Raw genomic sequence first — 18466 nt, forward strand, 5'->3', positions numbered from 1 at the left:
CCCCCCCCCCGCCGCGGGCTGCGCCGAGGCGGCCCGGCCCCGTCCGCCATCCCCGCCCCGCGGCCTGTGACGGGCGTCCGGGGGAGCGCTGGGAGCGCCGGCGTGGTCGGGAGCGCCTGGAGGAACTGAGCGAGCTGTCATCGGCCCGAGGGTCGGTGCGGGGGACACGGAGGCAGCCGCGAGCGGGGTCCCGGCGCTGCGGGTACGGAGCAGGGTCCCAGCACTGAGGCAGCCCAGAGCAGGGTCCTGGTGCCAGGGGTGTGGAGCAAGATCCTGGCACTGGGGGTCCAGAGCCCAGGGAGGAAGCTTGCACCCATAGCTCATCTCTGACTTTGCTGTGAAAGCCCAGGATGTAGGGACCAAATCCAACTGAAATCATGTCATGTACAGAATCCAGACTTGATCTGTTTTATCCTGGCACCAGCAGCTTTTCCCAATGTCCCTTAAACACTGGGGAAACGCTGTCCAGTGAATATTGCCAAGGCAGGAGTGTCCCAGGGAGGTCACAGTCCTTGTCCTGAATCCAGGCTTTCCACTCAGGAATCATATTCCAGAGTGAAAGGGTGAGACATGCTGGTCAGCAGGACGTGGCACATCGGGATGGCTGTGGACACCCACTGCTCCTGTCTGGGCCACCTGAGTCCAGAGAGCTTTGGCATCGGAGAGAGATCCCACAGCCAGCTTTGCTGGGCTGGGGGTGCCGGGGCAGGGAGCAAGCAGGAGGAACAGGAATGAGGTGCCTGTGGAAGGGGAGACAAGCAGGATGAGGCTCAGGGGTGGATGGGACTGGAAAGGTGTGATGGGTCAGAATGGGAAGCAGAGGGGACAGGAGCGGGTGTGTGGCTCTGGGCTGTGACACAGCACGGTGGGGAGGGCTGGGCTGGCCCACGGTGAGGCCGGGTGGCCGTGGGTAAGGAAGGTGCACAGCTGCTGCGCTGTCCCACACAGGGACAGGGAGGGATAGGATGCCAGGGAGGGTATTTGGGGGTTTGTAATGCTGTGTCTTTTTCCTCACCTAGGAGAGCCCCCCTTTCTGATGAGGAGTCTAAAACGAGCAGCTCCCAGCATTTGGGGTCTCAAGAGTTTTGCGTCAGCAGCAGCCTTTCCGAGGTGAGCTCCTTGCCTGCACAGCAGGGTCCAAGAAGGCCATTCCCTGATGGCACAGGCCAAGCAGAGCTGTTTGCTGCTTCTGCCTCTGTGTCCTGGGTGGGAAGATCCTGCCTGCTTCTCTGGGAGCCACTTGCACAGCTCCCAGGAACACCTTCTCCCTTCTCATTGCAGGTGGAGCTCACAGCAGTCAGCGGTGGTAGCAGCAGTGCCCAGGGGCTGGATGCTGATGGCAAGGTGGAGGAAAAGCTTGGACCCAAACTGGAGGAGCAGCCACCTGATCCCAACCCAAACCCGGAGAGTGCAGGAAAGACTGTGACAGATGATGCCCTGGGCCCTCTGGCAGGTCAGGGGGATGGCAGAGGGCAGGAGCCAGCAACCCCCAGAGCTGTGGAGGAGGAGAGCAGTGGTACTGATGCTACCTGGACACCAGCAGATCCTCCCAGTGACAAGCAGGCTGATGCTGCCCCAGCCTGCTCCGTGGCTCCAGAGAGCGACTCTGCTGGGAAGGAGAAAGCCCCCCCGAGCACTGCAGCACAAGGGCCAGGCGTGCTGGCAGAAGGGACGTTGTCCGTGGTTGTCTCCAGCTGCAACACCTCTGCCTCCACTCCTGCCACCTTCACATTGAACAGGGTGTGCTTTCCCCCGTCTCAGGCCCCTGCTATGCAAAAGCTGCCCCTGTCCTTCCAGGCTGGTGCGGTGCTAAGCCCGAGCCAGTCTCTGGTGTACATCCCCCCGCCCAGCTGTGGGCAGCCGCTCAGCGTGGCCACGCTCCCGGCCACCCTGGGGGTCTCCTCCACACTCACCCTCCCTGTGCTGCCTCCCTACCTGCATGAGCGTTGCCTGCCAGGCATTATCGCTTCGCCAGAGCTGCGTTCCTACCCCTACACCTTCTCTGTCACCAGGCCCTTGGCTTCGGATGCCAAAGTGGTGTCTGTGGAGGTGAGTCAGCTCAGCTGCCCTCCGCCCTCAGGTGGAAGCGGTGCCCAGGCTGCGGCAGAGAGTGCTCCCCTGCCCAGTGCTGGCCAGGCCCTGCCCTCTGGTCCAGCCCTGCCCTCTGGCCTGGCCCTGCCCTCTGGCCCGGCCCTGCCCTCCAGCCAGGCTCCACCGGCAGCACCAGCTGGGAGTGCCGCTCCCTCCTCCGGCACCACTGCGCAGGCCAGAGCTCCAGCAGCTCCCGAGCCACATGCTCCGGGGGCTGCCACTTCCCTGTCTCCTCTGAAGTCCCCTCCCCAGCTGGAGCGTGAGATGGTCTCATCCCCAGAGTATAGCGAGATGCCTCTTGATCTTTCCTCCAAATCCAACCGCCAGAAACTGCCCCCTCCCAGCCAGCGCAAGACCCCCCCCATGCCCATCCTCACCCCCGTGCACACCAGCGGCAAAGCCCTGCTCACCACCGTCCTCTCCAAGTCCCAGCGCGCGGCCCAGACCGCAGGCAGCAGCGTCACCTCGTGTCTTGGCACCACCCCACCCTTGGTCATCTTCCCTGAGTTCTTGCGCAACGGCGAGCAGGGCTCCTGGGTGAAGAACACCACGCTTATCAGCACCATTCCCGGCACCTACGTCGGCGTCGCCAACCCCGTGCCCGCCTCGCTGCTGCTCAGCAAGGACCCCGGCATGAGCCTCGGCAGGGACCCGCGCCACCTGCCCAAGCAGGAGCCCATCTCCATCATCGACCAGGGCGAGCCCCGCAGCGCCAGCGTTCCCTGTGGGAAGAAGGCCAACCAGGTTGTCGCGGAAGGACAGCAGGATCCTGCCAAAAAACTTCATGGCAGAGTTGCTCCAGGAGCTCCTTTGTGTCAGTCCAAGGACATCTCCACCTGGAATCCCGTCCAGGGAAGTGTCTACCCACGATGCCCTGTCAACGGAAAACCTTCCAATCCTCAGCTTCTGCCTCTGGGCTGGTCTCCTTACCATCAAACCCCTCTGCTTTCCATCGGCATCTCCACGGCTGGACAGCTGCCCCCAAACCAGAGCAGCCCCTGCAAGCCAGCTGGAGCAGGTGAGCTTCCGGCATTCCCGAGTGTGCAGCCTGCAGAGCCCAGCACAGCTGCCCAGAGCCTGCTGGAGGGGCTGCCCCGGCTCTCACCTCAGGAACGGGAAGCTACAGCCAAGAGCAAGAGCTGCCGGGTCTTGCCCAAGCCCTATGAGGAGCCAGCCAACCCAGCCCCACTGGAGGGAGGTCCAGCTCTTCAGACCAGCGCTTTGGATGGGAAAGGGGGGACAGGAAAGCTGGACAACGCTCCGAAGAGTCAGGAGTGCACTCAGCCGGAGGCTGGCTCCGGTCAGGAGGGCAACGCACAGACTGAGGCTCCCCAGGGGAGCTGTAGCCTCAAACAGTCAGATGCAAAACCCAAAAACCAAGTGTTAGCGGCATATTTGTCGCACGACCTGCCCGTGGCTGGGCAGCAGGGCCTGCGGGTGGTGCCGGAGGTGCCCACGGAGAGCCAGCGCAAGGAGCCGGGCTGCGAGGGCTCCCAGGAGCCGCCGGCTGTGGAGCCCCTCCCTTGCGTGCGGCAGGTGGATCTGTGCAGGGTCAAGAAGGAGCGAGTGGAGTGTGACATGTCCTTTCCGTCTGCGACCTGCCTGCAGGCCGGGGCTGCTCCCCAGGCCTTCACCGAGGCCAAGCTCAAAGGAACGGGACAGGTCAAGCAGGAGGGCAGCACGCGCTGCAAGGCCAAGCGGCAGCACGATGGGGATACCAGGCAGAGCCACAAGAGACTGAAGTGCCAAGGCCAGGATGGCGAGGAGTCCCCGAGCAAGTCAGGGAGCCGGAGCGGGCATGGCCGGAAGGTGGGTGGGACGGGCTGGGACTGCTGGGTCATGGCAAAGGTGGGGCTGGAGGAGAGGAGGGAGCGCTCACAGTGGGGGCGGCTGAGGGCACAGGGCCTTCTACCCATGCTCTGGGCATTGCCTGGCTGTGGGGGAATGTACCTGTGCCGCAGGTTATCCAGGGAAAAAATGCATCTGGAGTGTCAAAAACGCTGGAGGGCACCAGTGTGATGAGTGGGGGACGGAGTTTTGTCTCTTCTGTGCTGCTCCAACTCGGTCAGTTGGCAGCTCCGGCTTCAGCCTGTGTCCTCCCTTCACAGTGGCAAAAACACCACGACAATCCACATGAGCTGGGCAAGCGGGAAGGCCGAGGCAGCCTGGGCTCCATCACGGATCACAACAGCCTCAGGGTAAAGCGCAAGCGCAGGAGGCCAGCGAAGAACGAGTGCCCATCTCCGGCACACCGAGGGGACGGCCATGAGGAAGGTACTCTTGGGAATAGTGGGGGGTTGCTGCAGGGTCAGGCTGCCTGAGGGGCCAAACTGATCCCTTAAGGGATCTTAAAGTTCATCTCGTTCCACCCCTCTGCTGTGGACAGGGACAGTTGCCACCAGCCCAGGTTGCTCCAAGCCCTGTCCAACCTGGCCTTGGATGTGTCCAGGGATGGGGCATCCCGCACCTCTCTGGAGAACCTGTGACAGGGTTTTACCACCCTCATTGTCAAAAACTTCTTCCCTATATCCAACCTAAACAGATCTCCTCCAGTTTAAAGCCATCCACCTTGTCCCATCGCAGCAGCTCCTGCTATGGGGGCACTGCACCGCCCTTCCCAGGCTGCAGGCCTGTGATGTGTTTTCTCAAGGCTCAGTTTTCCTCACAGGTTACCTGGAGAAGAAGCCCAAGAACAACTTTCGGGATTTCATTCCAGTGGTGCTGAGCAGCCGGACGCGCAGTCAGTCAGGTGAGTTGGTGTCAGGGCCCCCAGTGGCAGCCCTGGGTGGACTGGGAGCGTTCCCTTTTCATGTGGCCTTGTCTCTGTGTTCTGTTCTGCTTTAAGGCTTTGTCTTGTGGAACCTCTTGGCTTTTTTGTCAGCTAGAAATCCCACTTTTTTGCAGGAAGCGTCGCTGGCTCTTCTGCAGGTGCGACGGGAGAGTGTGATGTGACCAGTCAGGAGATTTTACCATTGCTGGAGGAGGATCAGGAAGAAGAGGAGGAGGAAGAGGAGGAGGAGGAGACATCCCCGAAACATCGCAAGCTGCGCAAATCCCACAGGACATCCCACTGCCACAGCCGCAGGGACAGGGACAGATCTGCGTCCGAGAGGAACAGCTGTTACACGAGGAGGACCCGCGAGCTGCCCTGGAGAGCAGAGTCACCCAGGCAGCTGTGGGAGCCCAATGAGGAGGAGGAGGAGGAGGAAGACGGCCACATCAAAAGGAAGAAAAGGAGACGGCAGAAAAGTCGGAAATACCAGACAGGGGAATATCTGACTGAGCGGGAGGAGGAGCAAGTGGGCTATCCCCACCGGAGGCGGAAATCCAAAGGAGGTACAACCTGGGAAGGGGGTTCTGGTGCCAAACTGGGAACCAGTGTGGGGATTTTTTGTTTCGTTACAGTGAGATTTTTGGGGGATTTTGGTTTTCAGGGTTTTTTTTGTAATGATGAAACTCCGTCATTTTTAATGACTTGATGGCTACAGCATGGGCCGCTTCAATCGATTGGCTCTTCTTTCAGAAACATTTGCAGTAAATTCCAGAGCAGTAAACAGCAATTTATGTGGCTAATTAGACACTGATCTTACCCTCAGATTAAGACAGAGGGCGTGGGAAAACAAGAATGGGACGAGGTAGCACAGTGGAATATTTCTGGACAAGCCATGTGCCCCTGGGAGCGGTGCTCAGCATTCTGGGCTAGCACAGAGGGACGTGGAGCCGTCACAATTCAGCTGGGCTGCTCTTGGCTTTGTCTTGCTTTGTGAAGGCAACTTGCAGATTTGCACCAGGGAGCAGGAGGGTGAGAGGATTAACAAGGGTGGAGTGACGGAGCAACCCCCCTCTGCGCTTTGTACCTGCGAGGAGGAGCGCGCCGTGAGCCCACTTGTGCCTGTCTCTGCTCTGCCACTGCTCTTGCTCCCTCCTCCACAACTGCCAGACCCTCTGGTCAAATCTAAACCTGTGATCAGCATTTCCCTGAGGGCAGCAGTCCCTGCAGACCCCTCTCCCTGTGCAGGGACACACATCCCTTGGTGTGTGATAGCTCAGTGTGCGCCCGTAGCTGTGTCCGGGGTCACACAGGTGACTTCTGGGGGGGAGGAGTTGTCAGGGGCAGCACTTCTGCCAGCCCTCCACATACTTTGGCTGTGCTCTTGGAGGGGATGTGATGGCCACAGACCTGTTGCCTTCTGCCACATCCAAGCTCAGACTGACACTTCTTGGGAGAGGCTGAGGTGCTGCTGAGCTGCTCTGAGGAGCAGAGGTGGCCACTGTCCTCCCACCAGCTGATCTCCCAAGCCAGGTTTCTGCTCCAGCAGTGTTACACTATCACCTCATTGTCTGAGAGCCTCTGTTAGACCAGGAACAAAGTTTCAAATGGGCTTCCCGGCATCTTGGCAACTCGGGGGTGCTCTCAGGATGCCTCCTGTTCAGAATAGGAGCCTGGAAGGAGGTTTGAGTGCAGCAGCATTCAGGAGGGTTTTCTCCATCAGGTTTACCACACGTGTTGAGAGTGTCTGCCTGTCAAGTTTCCCTCAGGGGGTGCTTGCTTGGCCCTCAGATAGGTGAGCTGCAGTAGTTTGGATTCAGAAGTTATGGCTGAAGCCACCTCCAGTGGCGGTGGAGCCCGAAGCGTCTGTTTTGAACTGATCTTTTACTTATTTCATTGAGTGTCAGTAAGTCTTGTGCTGCAGGGTTGAGTGAGCAAGATTCACCCTTTCAGGATTTTTGCAAATTTTGGTCACATCCTTTTCCACCTTTTCTTCTCCAGACTGAGCAGTCACAGTCCCTCTTGTAGGGTGACATCTCCACCCCTGCATCATTTTGGTTGCCTTTCCCATTCCCACTCCATTCTTCCTGAGGTGTGGAGACCAGAACAGCACAACAGTACCTGAGACATGCTGGCTTTGAGATTTTGTTTGTGGTTCTGCCTTGGTATCTTGTCCAAAGACATTTTTCTGTACAAGATCTGTGGTCCCTGCTTCCTAGCAATAGCAGGACATAAGTGGAAGTTATGTGTGGTACTTGATGTGGAGGCTCCAGAGTCTCAGCATAGTGTGGAATCTGAAGATGCTGCTCCTGGAGATCTACAAAACCTCCTGTGGCACTGGAGGCAGCATTGTCCCTAAGAGATGGAAAGTTTTGTTCCTGGAGTTTATCTTCTTGGTCCCTTGAATCAGCCCACCTGGACATCTCCCAGATCCCCACCTAGAAATGAAATGTTTGTTCCCAAACAAAATGCCCAAAGCTCCTCATTCCCATTTTTCGTTTAGATTTTAGGCACCGGAAGCAGAAGGAGTCTGGGAAGGGTAAAGGCACAGAGCTACAGCTGAGGAGCAGGCTATCCCCATCCCCCCGGAAATCTCAAGGACGCACAGACTTTCGGAATGGCTTCTTCCTGGAGCACTCCGACAGCTCTCCCGTCCAAGAAGAGCTGGAGAAACCATCAGGAAAACGCAAATGCAAAACCAAACACCTGGCAGGGATCTGTGATGAGGGGAAGGTATGGCTTGGAGGGATGAGGGGAAAACGTGTGGGGAGAAGGGGTCTCCTGTGAGTCAAGGAGTTGTATTCCTTTCTTTCCCAGGGGAAAGGCTGCTGCAACCAGCCCAAAACATGCTCTCCGAAGAAGCCCCAGGACTTGTGGACAATTTGTAAGTCCCATCGGGTCAGCCCAGGGAGCTCCCCGGAATCACCCGCGGCCCAGAACGTTCCTCCCGGAGCTCGGCGGCTGATCGTGAACAAGAACGCGGGGGAGACCCTCCTGCAGCGAGCGGCTCGCCTGGGCTACAAGGTGAGTGCTGGTGCCCCCCTGCCCTGTGCCCCCCGCCACCTCCCCCGGGCCGGTGTGTGACGGCCGCCGTGCTCTCGTTGGCGCAGGACGTGGTGCTGTACTGCCTGCAGAAGAAGAGCAGCGACGTGAACCACCGCGACAACGCGGGGTACACGGCCCTGCACGAGGCCTGCGCGCGCGGCTGGATCGACATCCTGCACATCCTGCTGGAGCACGGAGCCAACGTGAACTGCAGCGCCCAGGACGGCACCAGGTGAGGGGCACGCCTGGGTGAGGGCGGGTTCTTCGGGAGGAGCTGTCAGTCGTCACTAAATCGGTCCTAACCCAAACCAGAGCGTTTCCTTAGCCAACGCCCGGTCTCTTTCTGCTGCCGTCCTTGCAGGCCTGTCCATGATGCAGTAGCAAATGACAACCTGGAAACCATGTGGCTTCTACTTTCCTATGGTGCTGATCCCACTCTGGCCACGTACTCTGGGCAGACAGCAGTGAAATTGGCCACCAGCGATGTGATGAAGCGCTTCCTCTGTGGTAGGTGCCAGGCGTGGGGGTGACAGTGCTCCCGTCCTTCCCCTCTGGCAGCGTGCGGGGCCAAATCTGGGTGTCAAAGGGCTTGAGCAGCAGGTGACTCATCATTTTAGCTCTGTCCTGTCACACAAGCGTGTTTTTACCACCCAAACTTTAACTGTAGAGTTTTATCTGTTTCCTATATAAGACACAAGTCACTTTTCAGTCTTCAGTGTGCAAGGGGGTGACCGTGCTGTGGTCACACAGCTAAAGACAGTGCTCTGCATGGAGACACTGTTCCACAGTCCCTGGTTCTACTGCCTAACCTAAGTGAACATGTTTTTGCTGCCAAATAGTGCTGCCTTCTGTGCAAAAGCAGCGCTGCCCAAATGCTGCTGCTGGCAGAAAGGGCCATTTTGGTTCCCTATGGCCGCATTTGGCACCATGTGTGTACATGAAAGATGAATGTTGTGGGTTCTCCCAACAGAAGGGACAGCCAGAGTTGTGGTGGTCCCCAGGTACAGACAAGACAGAAAATCTCCAGCGTCGAAAAACCCTGTTTGCCCACTGTCTGAGCTCCTCCAGGCTCAACACGCAGGTGTTGGGGGGCTGATTTGGAGCTCAAGACCACCCTAAGAACCTTTCTTTCCAAGCCACTTGATGTTGTCAGTTGTTTTCCCTTTTCAGCTCCCATTTCCTGACTGGGGCCTAGAGTGATGTCCTCTCCTAAGCAGGGACACCCTTCCTGTAAGCCATGGTTCAGCCTTTGCCCAAGCAGGAAAAGCAGGAGATGTGGAGCAGCTCCCCCCCATATCAGTGGATATCCATGCCAGGATTGTGCTTTGGTCCGTTAACCCTCTCGATTGTCCCTCTCTAGATTACCTGTCAGATCTCCAGGGCCGCTCTGACGGAGACCCTCGGACAGCCTGGGACTTCTACAGCAGCTCTGTGCTAGGTGAGTGCAGTCTGGGCCTGGTCACTGACAGCAGCAGAGCAGGAGGTGATGCCAGGTAACAACGCGTTGTTCCCTCGGGTTTGTCCACATCCCTCCCCACTCACACCTTGGATAGAGGCTTTTCTGTGGTGTTACATGCTGGGAGTTGCTCCTGAAAGGGACTTTTTCTGTGGGAAACTGCATATGTGCATCCCTCCAAGTGCAGGACTGGGCTCCCAAGTGCTGCTGGTAATTCCTGAGGGTCTTTGGATATCAGTCCCAGAGCGTGTCATTCTCATGGCAGTTCTTGTTGCTCCCTTGCTAACCAGTCACCAAGGTGAGCCCAAGGAAGGTGAAGGACATACTCTTTCCTTCAAGCTATAGAAGTCTTGAACTTCCATGGTTCCCAGAGCTGCCCATCCCTCTCCTCTGCTTTGGAGGGGAGGTCCTCTTCTTACAACACCAGGCATTTCCCAGTGAAGATGTTCTGGATCTGGCATAAGCCTGTGGCACACTGGAGTCCCTCCAGCCTCTGGCAGGCTGAAAGGCTGCTTGTTGATTTTAGTTGCTCACCTTCATTGTTTCCAACATCCTTCTAGAAACGTTAAAAATCTGATACGTTCAGGAGAGTGCTCTTGGTAGAGGATTTATCCTTGGAGGACCCTGATGTCTCTCCATTCTGGAACAAGAGAAATTCTGCACTCTTAAGAGCACTGTTTGTAGGCTGTTGTACCTCAGGCCTGCCAAGGAAACGGTTGAAACCTCAGCCTCCTTCCTTGAATTTTCTTACTCTTGAAGCTCTCACCAGCCTTTATGAAGGAAAAATAGCTATTCTTGGTGATATTTTTAAAGATATTACTCTTTCTGATTTATCACTTGTTCCCACTTGGATTTCTCTGATAAACAAGGAAGGAAAATGGTGTGTGAATTCGTGGGTAGGAGAGTTTGGCTCTCTTTGGTCACTGCTGAGTTCCTAGTTTCCCAGAGAGCTTTGTGCTTGAGTTTTGGTATCTGCTTGTGTCCTTTCCTCTGGAAGCTCTTGTCTCAGGCTGTAGGCTGCTGTCTTCCCACATTTCTGTTTTCCACCCCTGTAGGCAAAAAGAAAGATATTGTTTCTTCAGTAAGCAAACCATCACTGACTCTTTAGGTGTTCCTTGGGGGTGGAGGGGGACTGGGATGCCACAGTGATTTCAGTCCGCTGCTCAAAGGGCCTTACTTGGATCCTTGGCTAACACATGGAAAATCTCCACAGAGAGGGCTGGGGACTGCACTTCTTTTCCTGCCCCTGGACCTTCATTGGGCTTTTCAGAGTATTTCTTTATTTGGGAGTGGTGAAAGACCACCACACATCCAACCTTTTCCAGTGGGACTTCACACTGAGTCCTGGCCACTGTGGATATGTCTCTGCTGGGTCCCTGTTACTCACATGGTGCCATCTGCCAGGTTTTCCTTCTCTCCTGGGCAACCTGAAGCTGTTAACAAGCCAGACAAATTCCACACTGATCTGCCTCTACCCTTCCCTGGAAGCATCATTTCATCCTTTCTGTAGTGGAAAGTTCCTTCCAGTGTTGGTTGGGCCGACGTTCACACCTCTGGTGCTCTAGGCTTTGACAGGTACCCCTGTGGAGAACAGAGGTTCTCCCAGATGTGGGGGTGATGATCCCTGGGGAAATGTCAGCTGCAAAAAGGTTCTGGAGCCCCATGGCTTTGGTGTTGCTTGTGGAGTATTTCCATCTCTGGCTCAGGGAGATCCCAATATGGAGCTGTGCCATGCTGCTGTCTGAAGGCCGGGCACACCATCTGGGCACACCACCTCCTTCTGCCCCATCCACGGAGCATTCCCCGTGCTGCCTTTGGGAGGCTGCCTGGCAAGGCAGGAGCTAACCCAGCTGGGAAGTGATCCCTTACCCTGCCAGGTCTGTTTCCAGCAGGCACAGGAAGGGACCTTGCTCGCCATCCTCCTGAGATCAGCTTACAGCAGCGGTGCAGTGGCGGTGTCACCCTGTGTCACCTGCGCTCTGTCAGGCACCGCTGCCGGCTGCTGCCAGCGCTGCAGGAAAAGCAGGATGCCCCAGTCTGAAACATGGGGTTGGTTTCTTTACACCATGTTTACTGGGTGTCCTGAAGTGGCTCTTTTTGACTCAGATACCTCAGCAGTCGCCTCGGTCACCTGGAGTGGGTACAGCCCAAGGCAGGTTCTGCTCTGGAATAACCGAGCTGCTCCCAGTTGTCACAGGCAGCAAACAGCTCCTCCCGGATCATCCCTTTGGAGTCTCCCTTTCCATCAGCTCCACCAGCTGAGGCACTGCTCGTCCCTCAGTGTGGAGGAGAAATCCCAGGCCCTGCTCGAGCTGTTGCTATTCTTTGAGGCAGGAATGTTGTCCATATTTTCCTTGAAGTCTGCAAATCTCTTGGGGGCAGAAGGATAATGACGGAAGCCAGGGTGTGGGATCTCTGAGGTCCGAGTGTGGAAAAGTCATCAGTGTCCTGGACTTGGTGCTGCTGGAGCTCCAGACACAAAGTCCCACTCTGGGGTTTGTCTCCACCTGGGACAGACATTGTTGTGCCTGATTGTCTCCTGCGGTGGTACAGGATGTTCCTGTCCTTGTCCCAGCCTTCACTCTCCTGACAGACAGGACTGAGCTTTCAGGACAGACACTGGGCCCTATTTTTGCCACTTTAAATGCATTTAATTCTCTTTTTCCTGCATTGCTCAAGAAACTTGAGGTTTTTCAGTGCTAGCATCTGAGCTTTGCCAGCAGCGACATCGGATCAATATCCGTGTCACTTATTTTTGTCCTATTCTACAGCGAATTCTGACGATTTCAGCACTCTGCTTTTCTGTTTCTTAGGGATTTTTTTCCCTTGGCAACACTAATAAATGACTCTATTTTTCTCTGAGACCCTGCTTGAACCAGTGTCTCCTGTCATCTGCTGTTGTTCCTCTATTGGAATCCCATCCGTGCCGGGTGAGCAGTCTGGTGTGTGGAGCTTCCTTGTGGAGCAACCAGAAGATTTTTTTTGTTTGTTTTTAGCCTTTTCTCTCATGCGTGGTGTTGAACTTTTACATGATTGCTTTATTTGTTCACCAGCACATTGGGTCTGGCTGCTCTCTATAGAATCTAAACTCTATTTTCTGGAAGTTTTTGGAGTTATCCGTTATTATCTCACTGGTACAAAACCACTCTGCAAAACCAAGACTATTCATACCTCTTAATAATAAAATCCAGGCAGCAAGCTCCTTTTCAACAGGAGCTTTTCAGACTGGTGAATAAGAAATTTGCCTGTCTTTAAATGGTTTATGGATCCAGCATGCTGTTCTCCATCTCCTCTGGACTCAGGTCCTGCTGGAGCTCAGGTGCCTCCTGGAATAGCCAGCTTTTATCTGCAGGGTGGATTCTATAAGTCATAGAATCATAGAATGGTTTGGGTTGGAAGGGACCTTAAAGACGATTTAGTCCCACCCCCTGCCATGGGCAGGGACACCTTCCACTGGACCAGGTTTCTCCAAGCCTTGTCCAACACTTCCAGGGATGGGGCAGCCACAGCTCCTCTGGGCAACCTGTGCTGGGGCCTCACCACCCTCACAGAGAGGAACTTCTGTATATCGAACCTAAATTTCCCCTCATGTTTGCTTGGTTGGATTAGTCTTTGTTGGCACAAACAAAGACTGTCCTCCCTGGGGCACGGATGCTGGCTCCTCTGGATCACCTTCTGGATATTCTGGGGGTGGCATCTGGGTGGAGAAGCTCTTGAGCAGAGCACTTGCTGTGCCTTCTTTAGTAGGGCCTATGCAGGCAAAGTCTCTCTACATCCACCTCACTGTTTCAGGCTCTTCCAGGCTGAGGAGGGCTGTGCTGGCATGGCAGAGGGGCCAAGGCCAGGTCAGGGACACTCTGGGGTCTGCCAGTGGGATAGCTCGTGGTGCAGGTTGTGCCCTGTCCCACCTGTGGGATCACAGCACACCTGAGGTTCCTGCCATGATTTGGGATGTTCTTTCCACGTGACCTGGTCAGCGAGCAGAGTCTCACTGTGCAGAGCAGCCAACACTCACTCCATGTACCTCTGGGACAAGGGGCTGGGGGAGAGCAGGAGGGACACAGCTCACATATGGCTGCTGGGGTGTTGTGGGAAGGTGCTTGTGGGGTTGTGGCAGCGGCCAGAGCCGTCCCCAGGGAGTGCCAGCACTGGCTGCTGTGTGACTGTGAGTGGTGCCAACCTCTGTCCTGCCTGTTGCAGAGGGGAAGGACACCATCGGCTGCGACCTTCTGCTCAACCCTCCGGGGAGTTCAGACCAGGAGGAAGAGGAGCAAGAAGCAGACAACTTCATGTTTGAGTTCTCAGACAAGCCACTGCTTCCCAGCTACAACCTCCAAGTGTCCGTGTCCCGGGGGTAAGTATCCTTCCCTGGAGCAGAGAGCAGTGCCACGGGGGGGCACAGCCCCGGCACAGGCGGCACCACATCCAGCACGTCAGTCATTCCGACAGGCTGAAGAGCAGTTGGTGTATCTCAGGTGGTTATTTTCACAGAATCATCACAGAATCCCAGAATGGTTTGGGTTGGGAAGGGCCTTAAAGCTCATCCCATTCCAACCCCCTGCCATCCACCTTCCACTATCCCAGGTTGCTCCAAGCCCCCTCCAACCTGGCCTGGGACACTTCCAGGGATGGGGCAGCCCCAGCTGCTCTGGGCAACAGAGGGGAAGTTGTGGCTGCAGTGCTGGGGAAGTTGGGGAAGCAGCGCTGCCTCGCTTGGGGCAGCCTGGAATGTTCTCAGAGAGCAGGAGAGGCTCATCAGGGCTCCCCCCACGCAGTCCTGCTCCATGGGCAGGCACATCCTGCTGCCGTGGGTGCCTGTGCCATGCCTGTCAGGAAGCTCCCCTTTCTCCTCCCTGGGAGGTGGGCACTGTGCCTGCAGCCCCCTCCACCCCTAACCCACCATCTTCTTGCCGTCCTCTCAGGCCCTGCAACTGGTTCCTCTTCTCGGACGTGCTCAAGCGGCTGAAGTTGTCCTCACGCATATTCCAGGCCCGCTTCCCGCACTTGGAGATCGCCACGCTGCCCCGGGCAGAGTTCCAGCGCCAGGTGTCCCTGAGCCAGGTGCTGGCACAGGAGGAGGTGCCGGCGAGCCCCGAGCCAGCGCCGGGCACGGCAGAGACTGTGGAGCTGGTGCACTACGAGCCCGAGCTGCTGCAGCTGCTGGGCTCGGCGGTGGAGTACCAGGCCTGGAGCAGCTGACGGGGACGGGTCGCTCCCGGCATCACGAGGCAATAATAAGGACCAAGGGGAAGCAGCTCTCTCAGCGCCAGCAGCAGGGACCCGAGTCTTTGGGCAGCCACTCCTCCTCTCCTCAGGGTCTCCTGCAGCTGGGGAGGGAGGACCCTCGCCTCTAAGGACTTCCCGGGATCCCTTGGCCACGAGCAGCGGCGGTCGCTGCCGCTGCCATCCCATCCAGCCCCAGTGGGTGATGGAGCCCCTCCACGGGGCTCACGGGGCAGCCAGGGGTGGTGGGAGCCGCCGCCCCTCCCCGCTGGACCCCCAGGAACTGCGCCTCTCCGTTTGCCCTCCCCCTCCCAACGTCTTCCATAGTATTTATTTAATTAGTATTTAATTTGTAATGTTTTCTTTGTTTTTGCTGAGTCTGTATCACTGTGATGGTGAGCTCCGGGCCAGGGGATGAGGCCGTCCCCCAACCCCTCTCCAGCGTGCCCCGAGGCTGGCCAGGCCCAGAGGGTCCTGGCCCTTGCAGCCTGGGACAGCCCCTTCCCTTGGCTTTGGAGCTGGCTCCTGCCACCGGCACTCAGCCCCAGCCGGGAGCCAGCCCCGCTGCTCCATCCTCTCCCGGGCTCTTTCCTCCATCTCATTTGTGCTGCTGCTCCCCGTCCCAGGCGGCTGCCGCCCGGGCAGGGGCAGCCCGCGGCCCCCCAGCACACCCCACGCTTCGGCAGCTTGTCCCCCTGCCCCAGGGACTGTCTCCACGGCAGAAGCCCCCTCCTTGCCCCGCTCCCCGCCGGTGTCCCCGGGAGCATCTCTCCGGGAGGGAGCGGGCACGGGCAGGCTGCTCCGCTCCGGGGCCGGTACAGTTTTATTGTACAGGTGCTAACAGGACTGAGGACGGGACAATCGGGGGATTTCCGGCTCTCCCCGCTCCCCAGCGGGAGCCTTGGGTGGGGTTTTTTTGTTGGTTCGTTTTTTTCTTTGTGTTGTGTTTCTCCCCAGCCAGGGCAGGCGTGTCCCCCCCTTGGACCCTCACTGCCAGCCTCCCCCTGGGGGCCCGGCAGCACCTTCTTTAAGCCGAGGGTTTTTTGCCTTTGGGTGTGTATTCTGGTTGCTCTTTCTGATTTCTGTTTTATTATATGCAGCAACAGGCTGTGGTGTCAAAAACACTGATGTACAGAAAAAACCTGCATCAGGCCCAATGTCTCCTGCCCTTTCTTCTGTGTCCTGAGTCTGGGCAGGTTTCCATGTGTGTCAGCTCGAGCCTGTGGCTCAGGGAAGGGAGAGGGTTGGCTGTGAGGGCTGTGGGATCTGCAGGGCCCATGTCTCTGCACAGTGTTGAGCCAGAAAAACCTGGGGACACTCTGCTGGCTCCTGCCTGACCCTGGTGATGGGAGCTCTGCAGCCAAGCCTGGCCATGGCCAGATGCCACCACTGATGGCTGGGTAGCCCTGCCTGCCCTCAGCACCCCCCCAGCCCCATCTGTGGGGCAGCCAGTCCCTGTCTGGCTTCATTCACCCCTTCGGGAGCAGAGGGAGCTCGTGGGGCTCTTCTGAGATATTGTTATTCTTTTTCCTTGTAAAGGGTATGCCCTGATATGCAGGAATGCCCTGATAGGGGTAAGCTTTGGAAGGAAGGAAAGCTTTGGAGGAAAGCTTTGCTCAGGTACCACCGAGGATTGACTCCCCAAGGAGGAACAGTGCTGCTCCCACTGCTCTCAGCACTGGAGCCGTCAAGGAGGGTCCCAAAAACAGAGGGGAGAGAGGCTCGTGCAGGTGCTGCTACCCCCACCATGCTGGGGAGGTTCCTCCTCAGGCCAAAGAGGTGCAGGGATTAGGGAAAACTCACCAAATTTATGATCTGAAATGTTCTCTCGGAGGCAGGTGGGTGGAAGGGAGGAACCTGAAGGGGTCTGAACCAGAGGAGCTGGAGCACCAGAAGGCAGGAGAGAGGCCAAGGGCACGGGCTCTGCTTGGCTGAAGGAGCACAGGGGCTCTCCCTCTCTGCCTGCCGGCACGGGCCTTCCCTGCACCCGCCTTTCTCCCGATGGACCAGGCACTGGCGAGCACGATGGGAAAGGCGAAACCTTTTATTAACAGTCGCCGTGGCCAGTCACAGGCTCGTCTCGATGAGCCACGGCCACGAGAACGGTGGCGGCTCGGTGTCCTCGGCGGCGGGGAACGCCTGCGGTGCCGCCCCTGCCCCCGTCCCCGCCGTGCCGGCCCGGGGATGCTGCACCGGCTCGGAGCAGCAGCCGTCCCCGGGGTCCCGCCGCTGCTCGGGCTGTCCCGCCAGGCACGGGCACCACAACATCCCGCGCAGCGCCCCGAGCGCCCTCCGCAACAGGGGCAGCCGCTGCCGAGCAGCCGGGGCAGCAGAGCAGAGCTCTGTGGTGGAGAGGGCCGAGCTGAGGGCTGAGGGGCTGCGTGGGACCGGGGACTCGATCTGTGTCTCCTGGTCGATGAGTTGAGGAGCAGGCGAAATCTCCTCTTCTTGTATTAGAGTTTCAGTCTGTGTCTCCTGGTCAACCAAGAGGGGAGCGGCTGAAGTTTGCTCCTCTGTCTGTGTCTCCTGCTCAGCATGCTGAGGAACAGCTGAATCCACCCCTTGTGGGGGGGTCTCTGGGTGGGTTTCCTGCTTAGCGCGTTGACGAACAGCTGAATCCGCCCGCTGTGCTGGGGTCTTAGGCTGGGTTTCCTGCTTGACACAGTGAGAGACCTCTCTCCGTGGGCCGGGGGATGGTTTTGCCTTGTAGGCGTGAAGGGGGAGAGGGGGATTGGCAGGGCTCGCCTGGCTCCTCCCAGCAGCTGCTGCTGGGACAGGGATGCGGGAGATGATGATGTGTTTGCAGCGCTGAGGCACAAGGGGAGCCTCATCCGACCATCCTTGGTCCTTGTCCTGCTTCTGGGGCTGCGGCCTCGCCACCCCACTGCAGGCCCAGCAGCTCTTCACCCTGGGGCGCTGGCTGCGGGCGGCGGTGCTGCTGGCCGGGGGCAAGGGACGGCCGGGACAGCTCCTGGAGCTCAGCGTGCTGGAGGGCGAGGGCAGCGTGTCCTCATGGAGGGACTGGCCCTGGCTGTCCCGAGGCTGCCGCTGGTGGGGGCGGGAGGAGGGGAGTGGAGGCGGCTGCTTTGGCACAGTGTTGGCACGACCGGCGCCATCCCACCTTCGGCCTCTGCCCCCTGTCCTGTCTCTCAGCTGGTGCCCCTCTTTGGGGGGCAGGTTGGTGTTCCTCTTCTCCGTGGTTCCTTCCCTGCAGGTGAGAGAAGGAAAAGAGAGCTGTTGCCTCCCGAGCAAGGTGTTCTGCTCTGCTGGAGTGGGCACCCCAGGGAGCTCCTGGGCAGGGCAGGGCAGGGCCCCGCAGTGTCACAATGGCCTCTTCTTTGGTGCCATGAGGCCCTGCAGTGTCACAAGGGCCCCTTCCTTTATGCCACGAGGCCCTGTAATGTCACAATGGATCCTTGGTGCCATCAGGCCCCCCTGTGTCACAATGTCCCCCGGGCTCTGTGAGGCCCTGCATCACCCAGGGCAGTTGCCAGGTTATTGAGTTTGCGTGGCCAGCTTCTGGTAGAGGGGTGGGGGGGAGCTTACAGTGAGAAGCTTCTCCCATGTCTGTCAGAGCCAGTTCCAGCAGCTCCAGGACAGACCCGCCGCTGGCCAAGGCCGAGCCCATCAGAGATGGCAGTGACACCTCGGGGATGAGGGATTTAAGGAGGAATAAAAAGTTACTGCACAGATGAATTGGGTCCCAAGAAGAGTGGAGTGTGAATATGGGAGGGGAACAGCCCTGCAGACCCCCAGGGCAGTGCAGAAGGAGGGGCAGGAGGTGCTCCAAGCTCCACATCTGAGGTTCCCCTGCAGCCTGTGGGGCAGCCCATGGTGGGGTAGCTGTGTCCCTGCAGCCCAGGGAGGGCCATGGGGTGCAG

At 57.9% G+C, this 18466-nt stretch overlaps 1 protein-coding gene across 1 annotated transcript in view; it reads left to right on the forward strand.

Moving 5' to 3' along the window:
* Positions 1-15737, forward strand: part of BCORL1 (BCL6 corepressor like 1) — a 35615-nt gene extending 19878 nt beyond the window's left edge. Inside the window, exons 2-13 of the mRNA XM_027696092.1 lie at positions 1020-1110; positions 1282-3900; positions 4200-4365; positions 4760-4840; positions 4996-5427; positions 7365-7594; positions 7679-7885; positions 7972-8138; positions 8268-8413; positions 9267-9344; positions 13563-13716; positions 14285-15737. Coding sequence (XP_027551893.1) covers positions 1020-1110; positions 1282-3900; positions 4200-4365; positions 4760-4840; positions 4996-5427; positions 7365-7594; positions 7679-7885; positions 7972-8138; positions 8268-8413; positions 9267-9344; positions 13563-13716; positions 14285-14561 — 4648 coding nt within the window. The 3' untranslated portion in view covers positions 14562-15737. The remainder of the gene's footprint in view (positions 1-1019; positions 1111-1281; positions 3901-4199; positions 4366-4759; positions 4841-4995; positions 5428-7364; positions 7595-7678; positions 7886-7971; positions 8139-8267; positions 8414-9266; positions 9345-13562; positions 13717-14284) is intronic.
* The last annotated feature ends 2729 nt before the right edge of the window (positions 15738-18466 follow it).

The sequence above is a fragment of the Neopelma chrysocephalum genome, unplaced genomic scaffold (assembly GCF_003984885.1).
Source record: "Neopelma chrysocephalum unplaced genomic scaffold, ASM398488v2 Primary Assembly neopelma1_105, whole genome shotgun sequence".
Taxonomy (NCBI): Eukaryota; Metazoa; Chordata; class Aves; order Passeriformes; family Pipridae; genus Neopelma; species Neopelma chrysocephalum.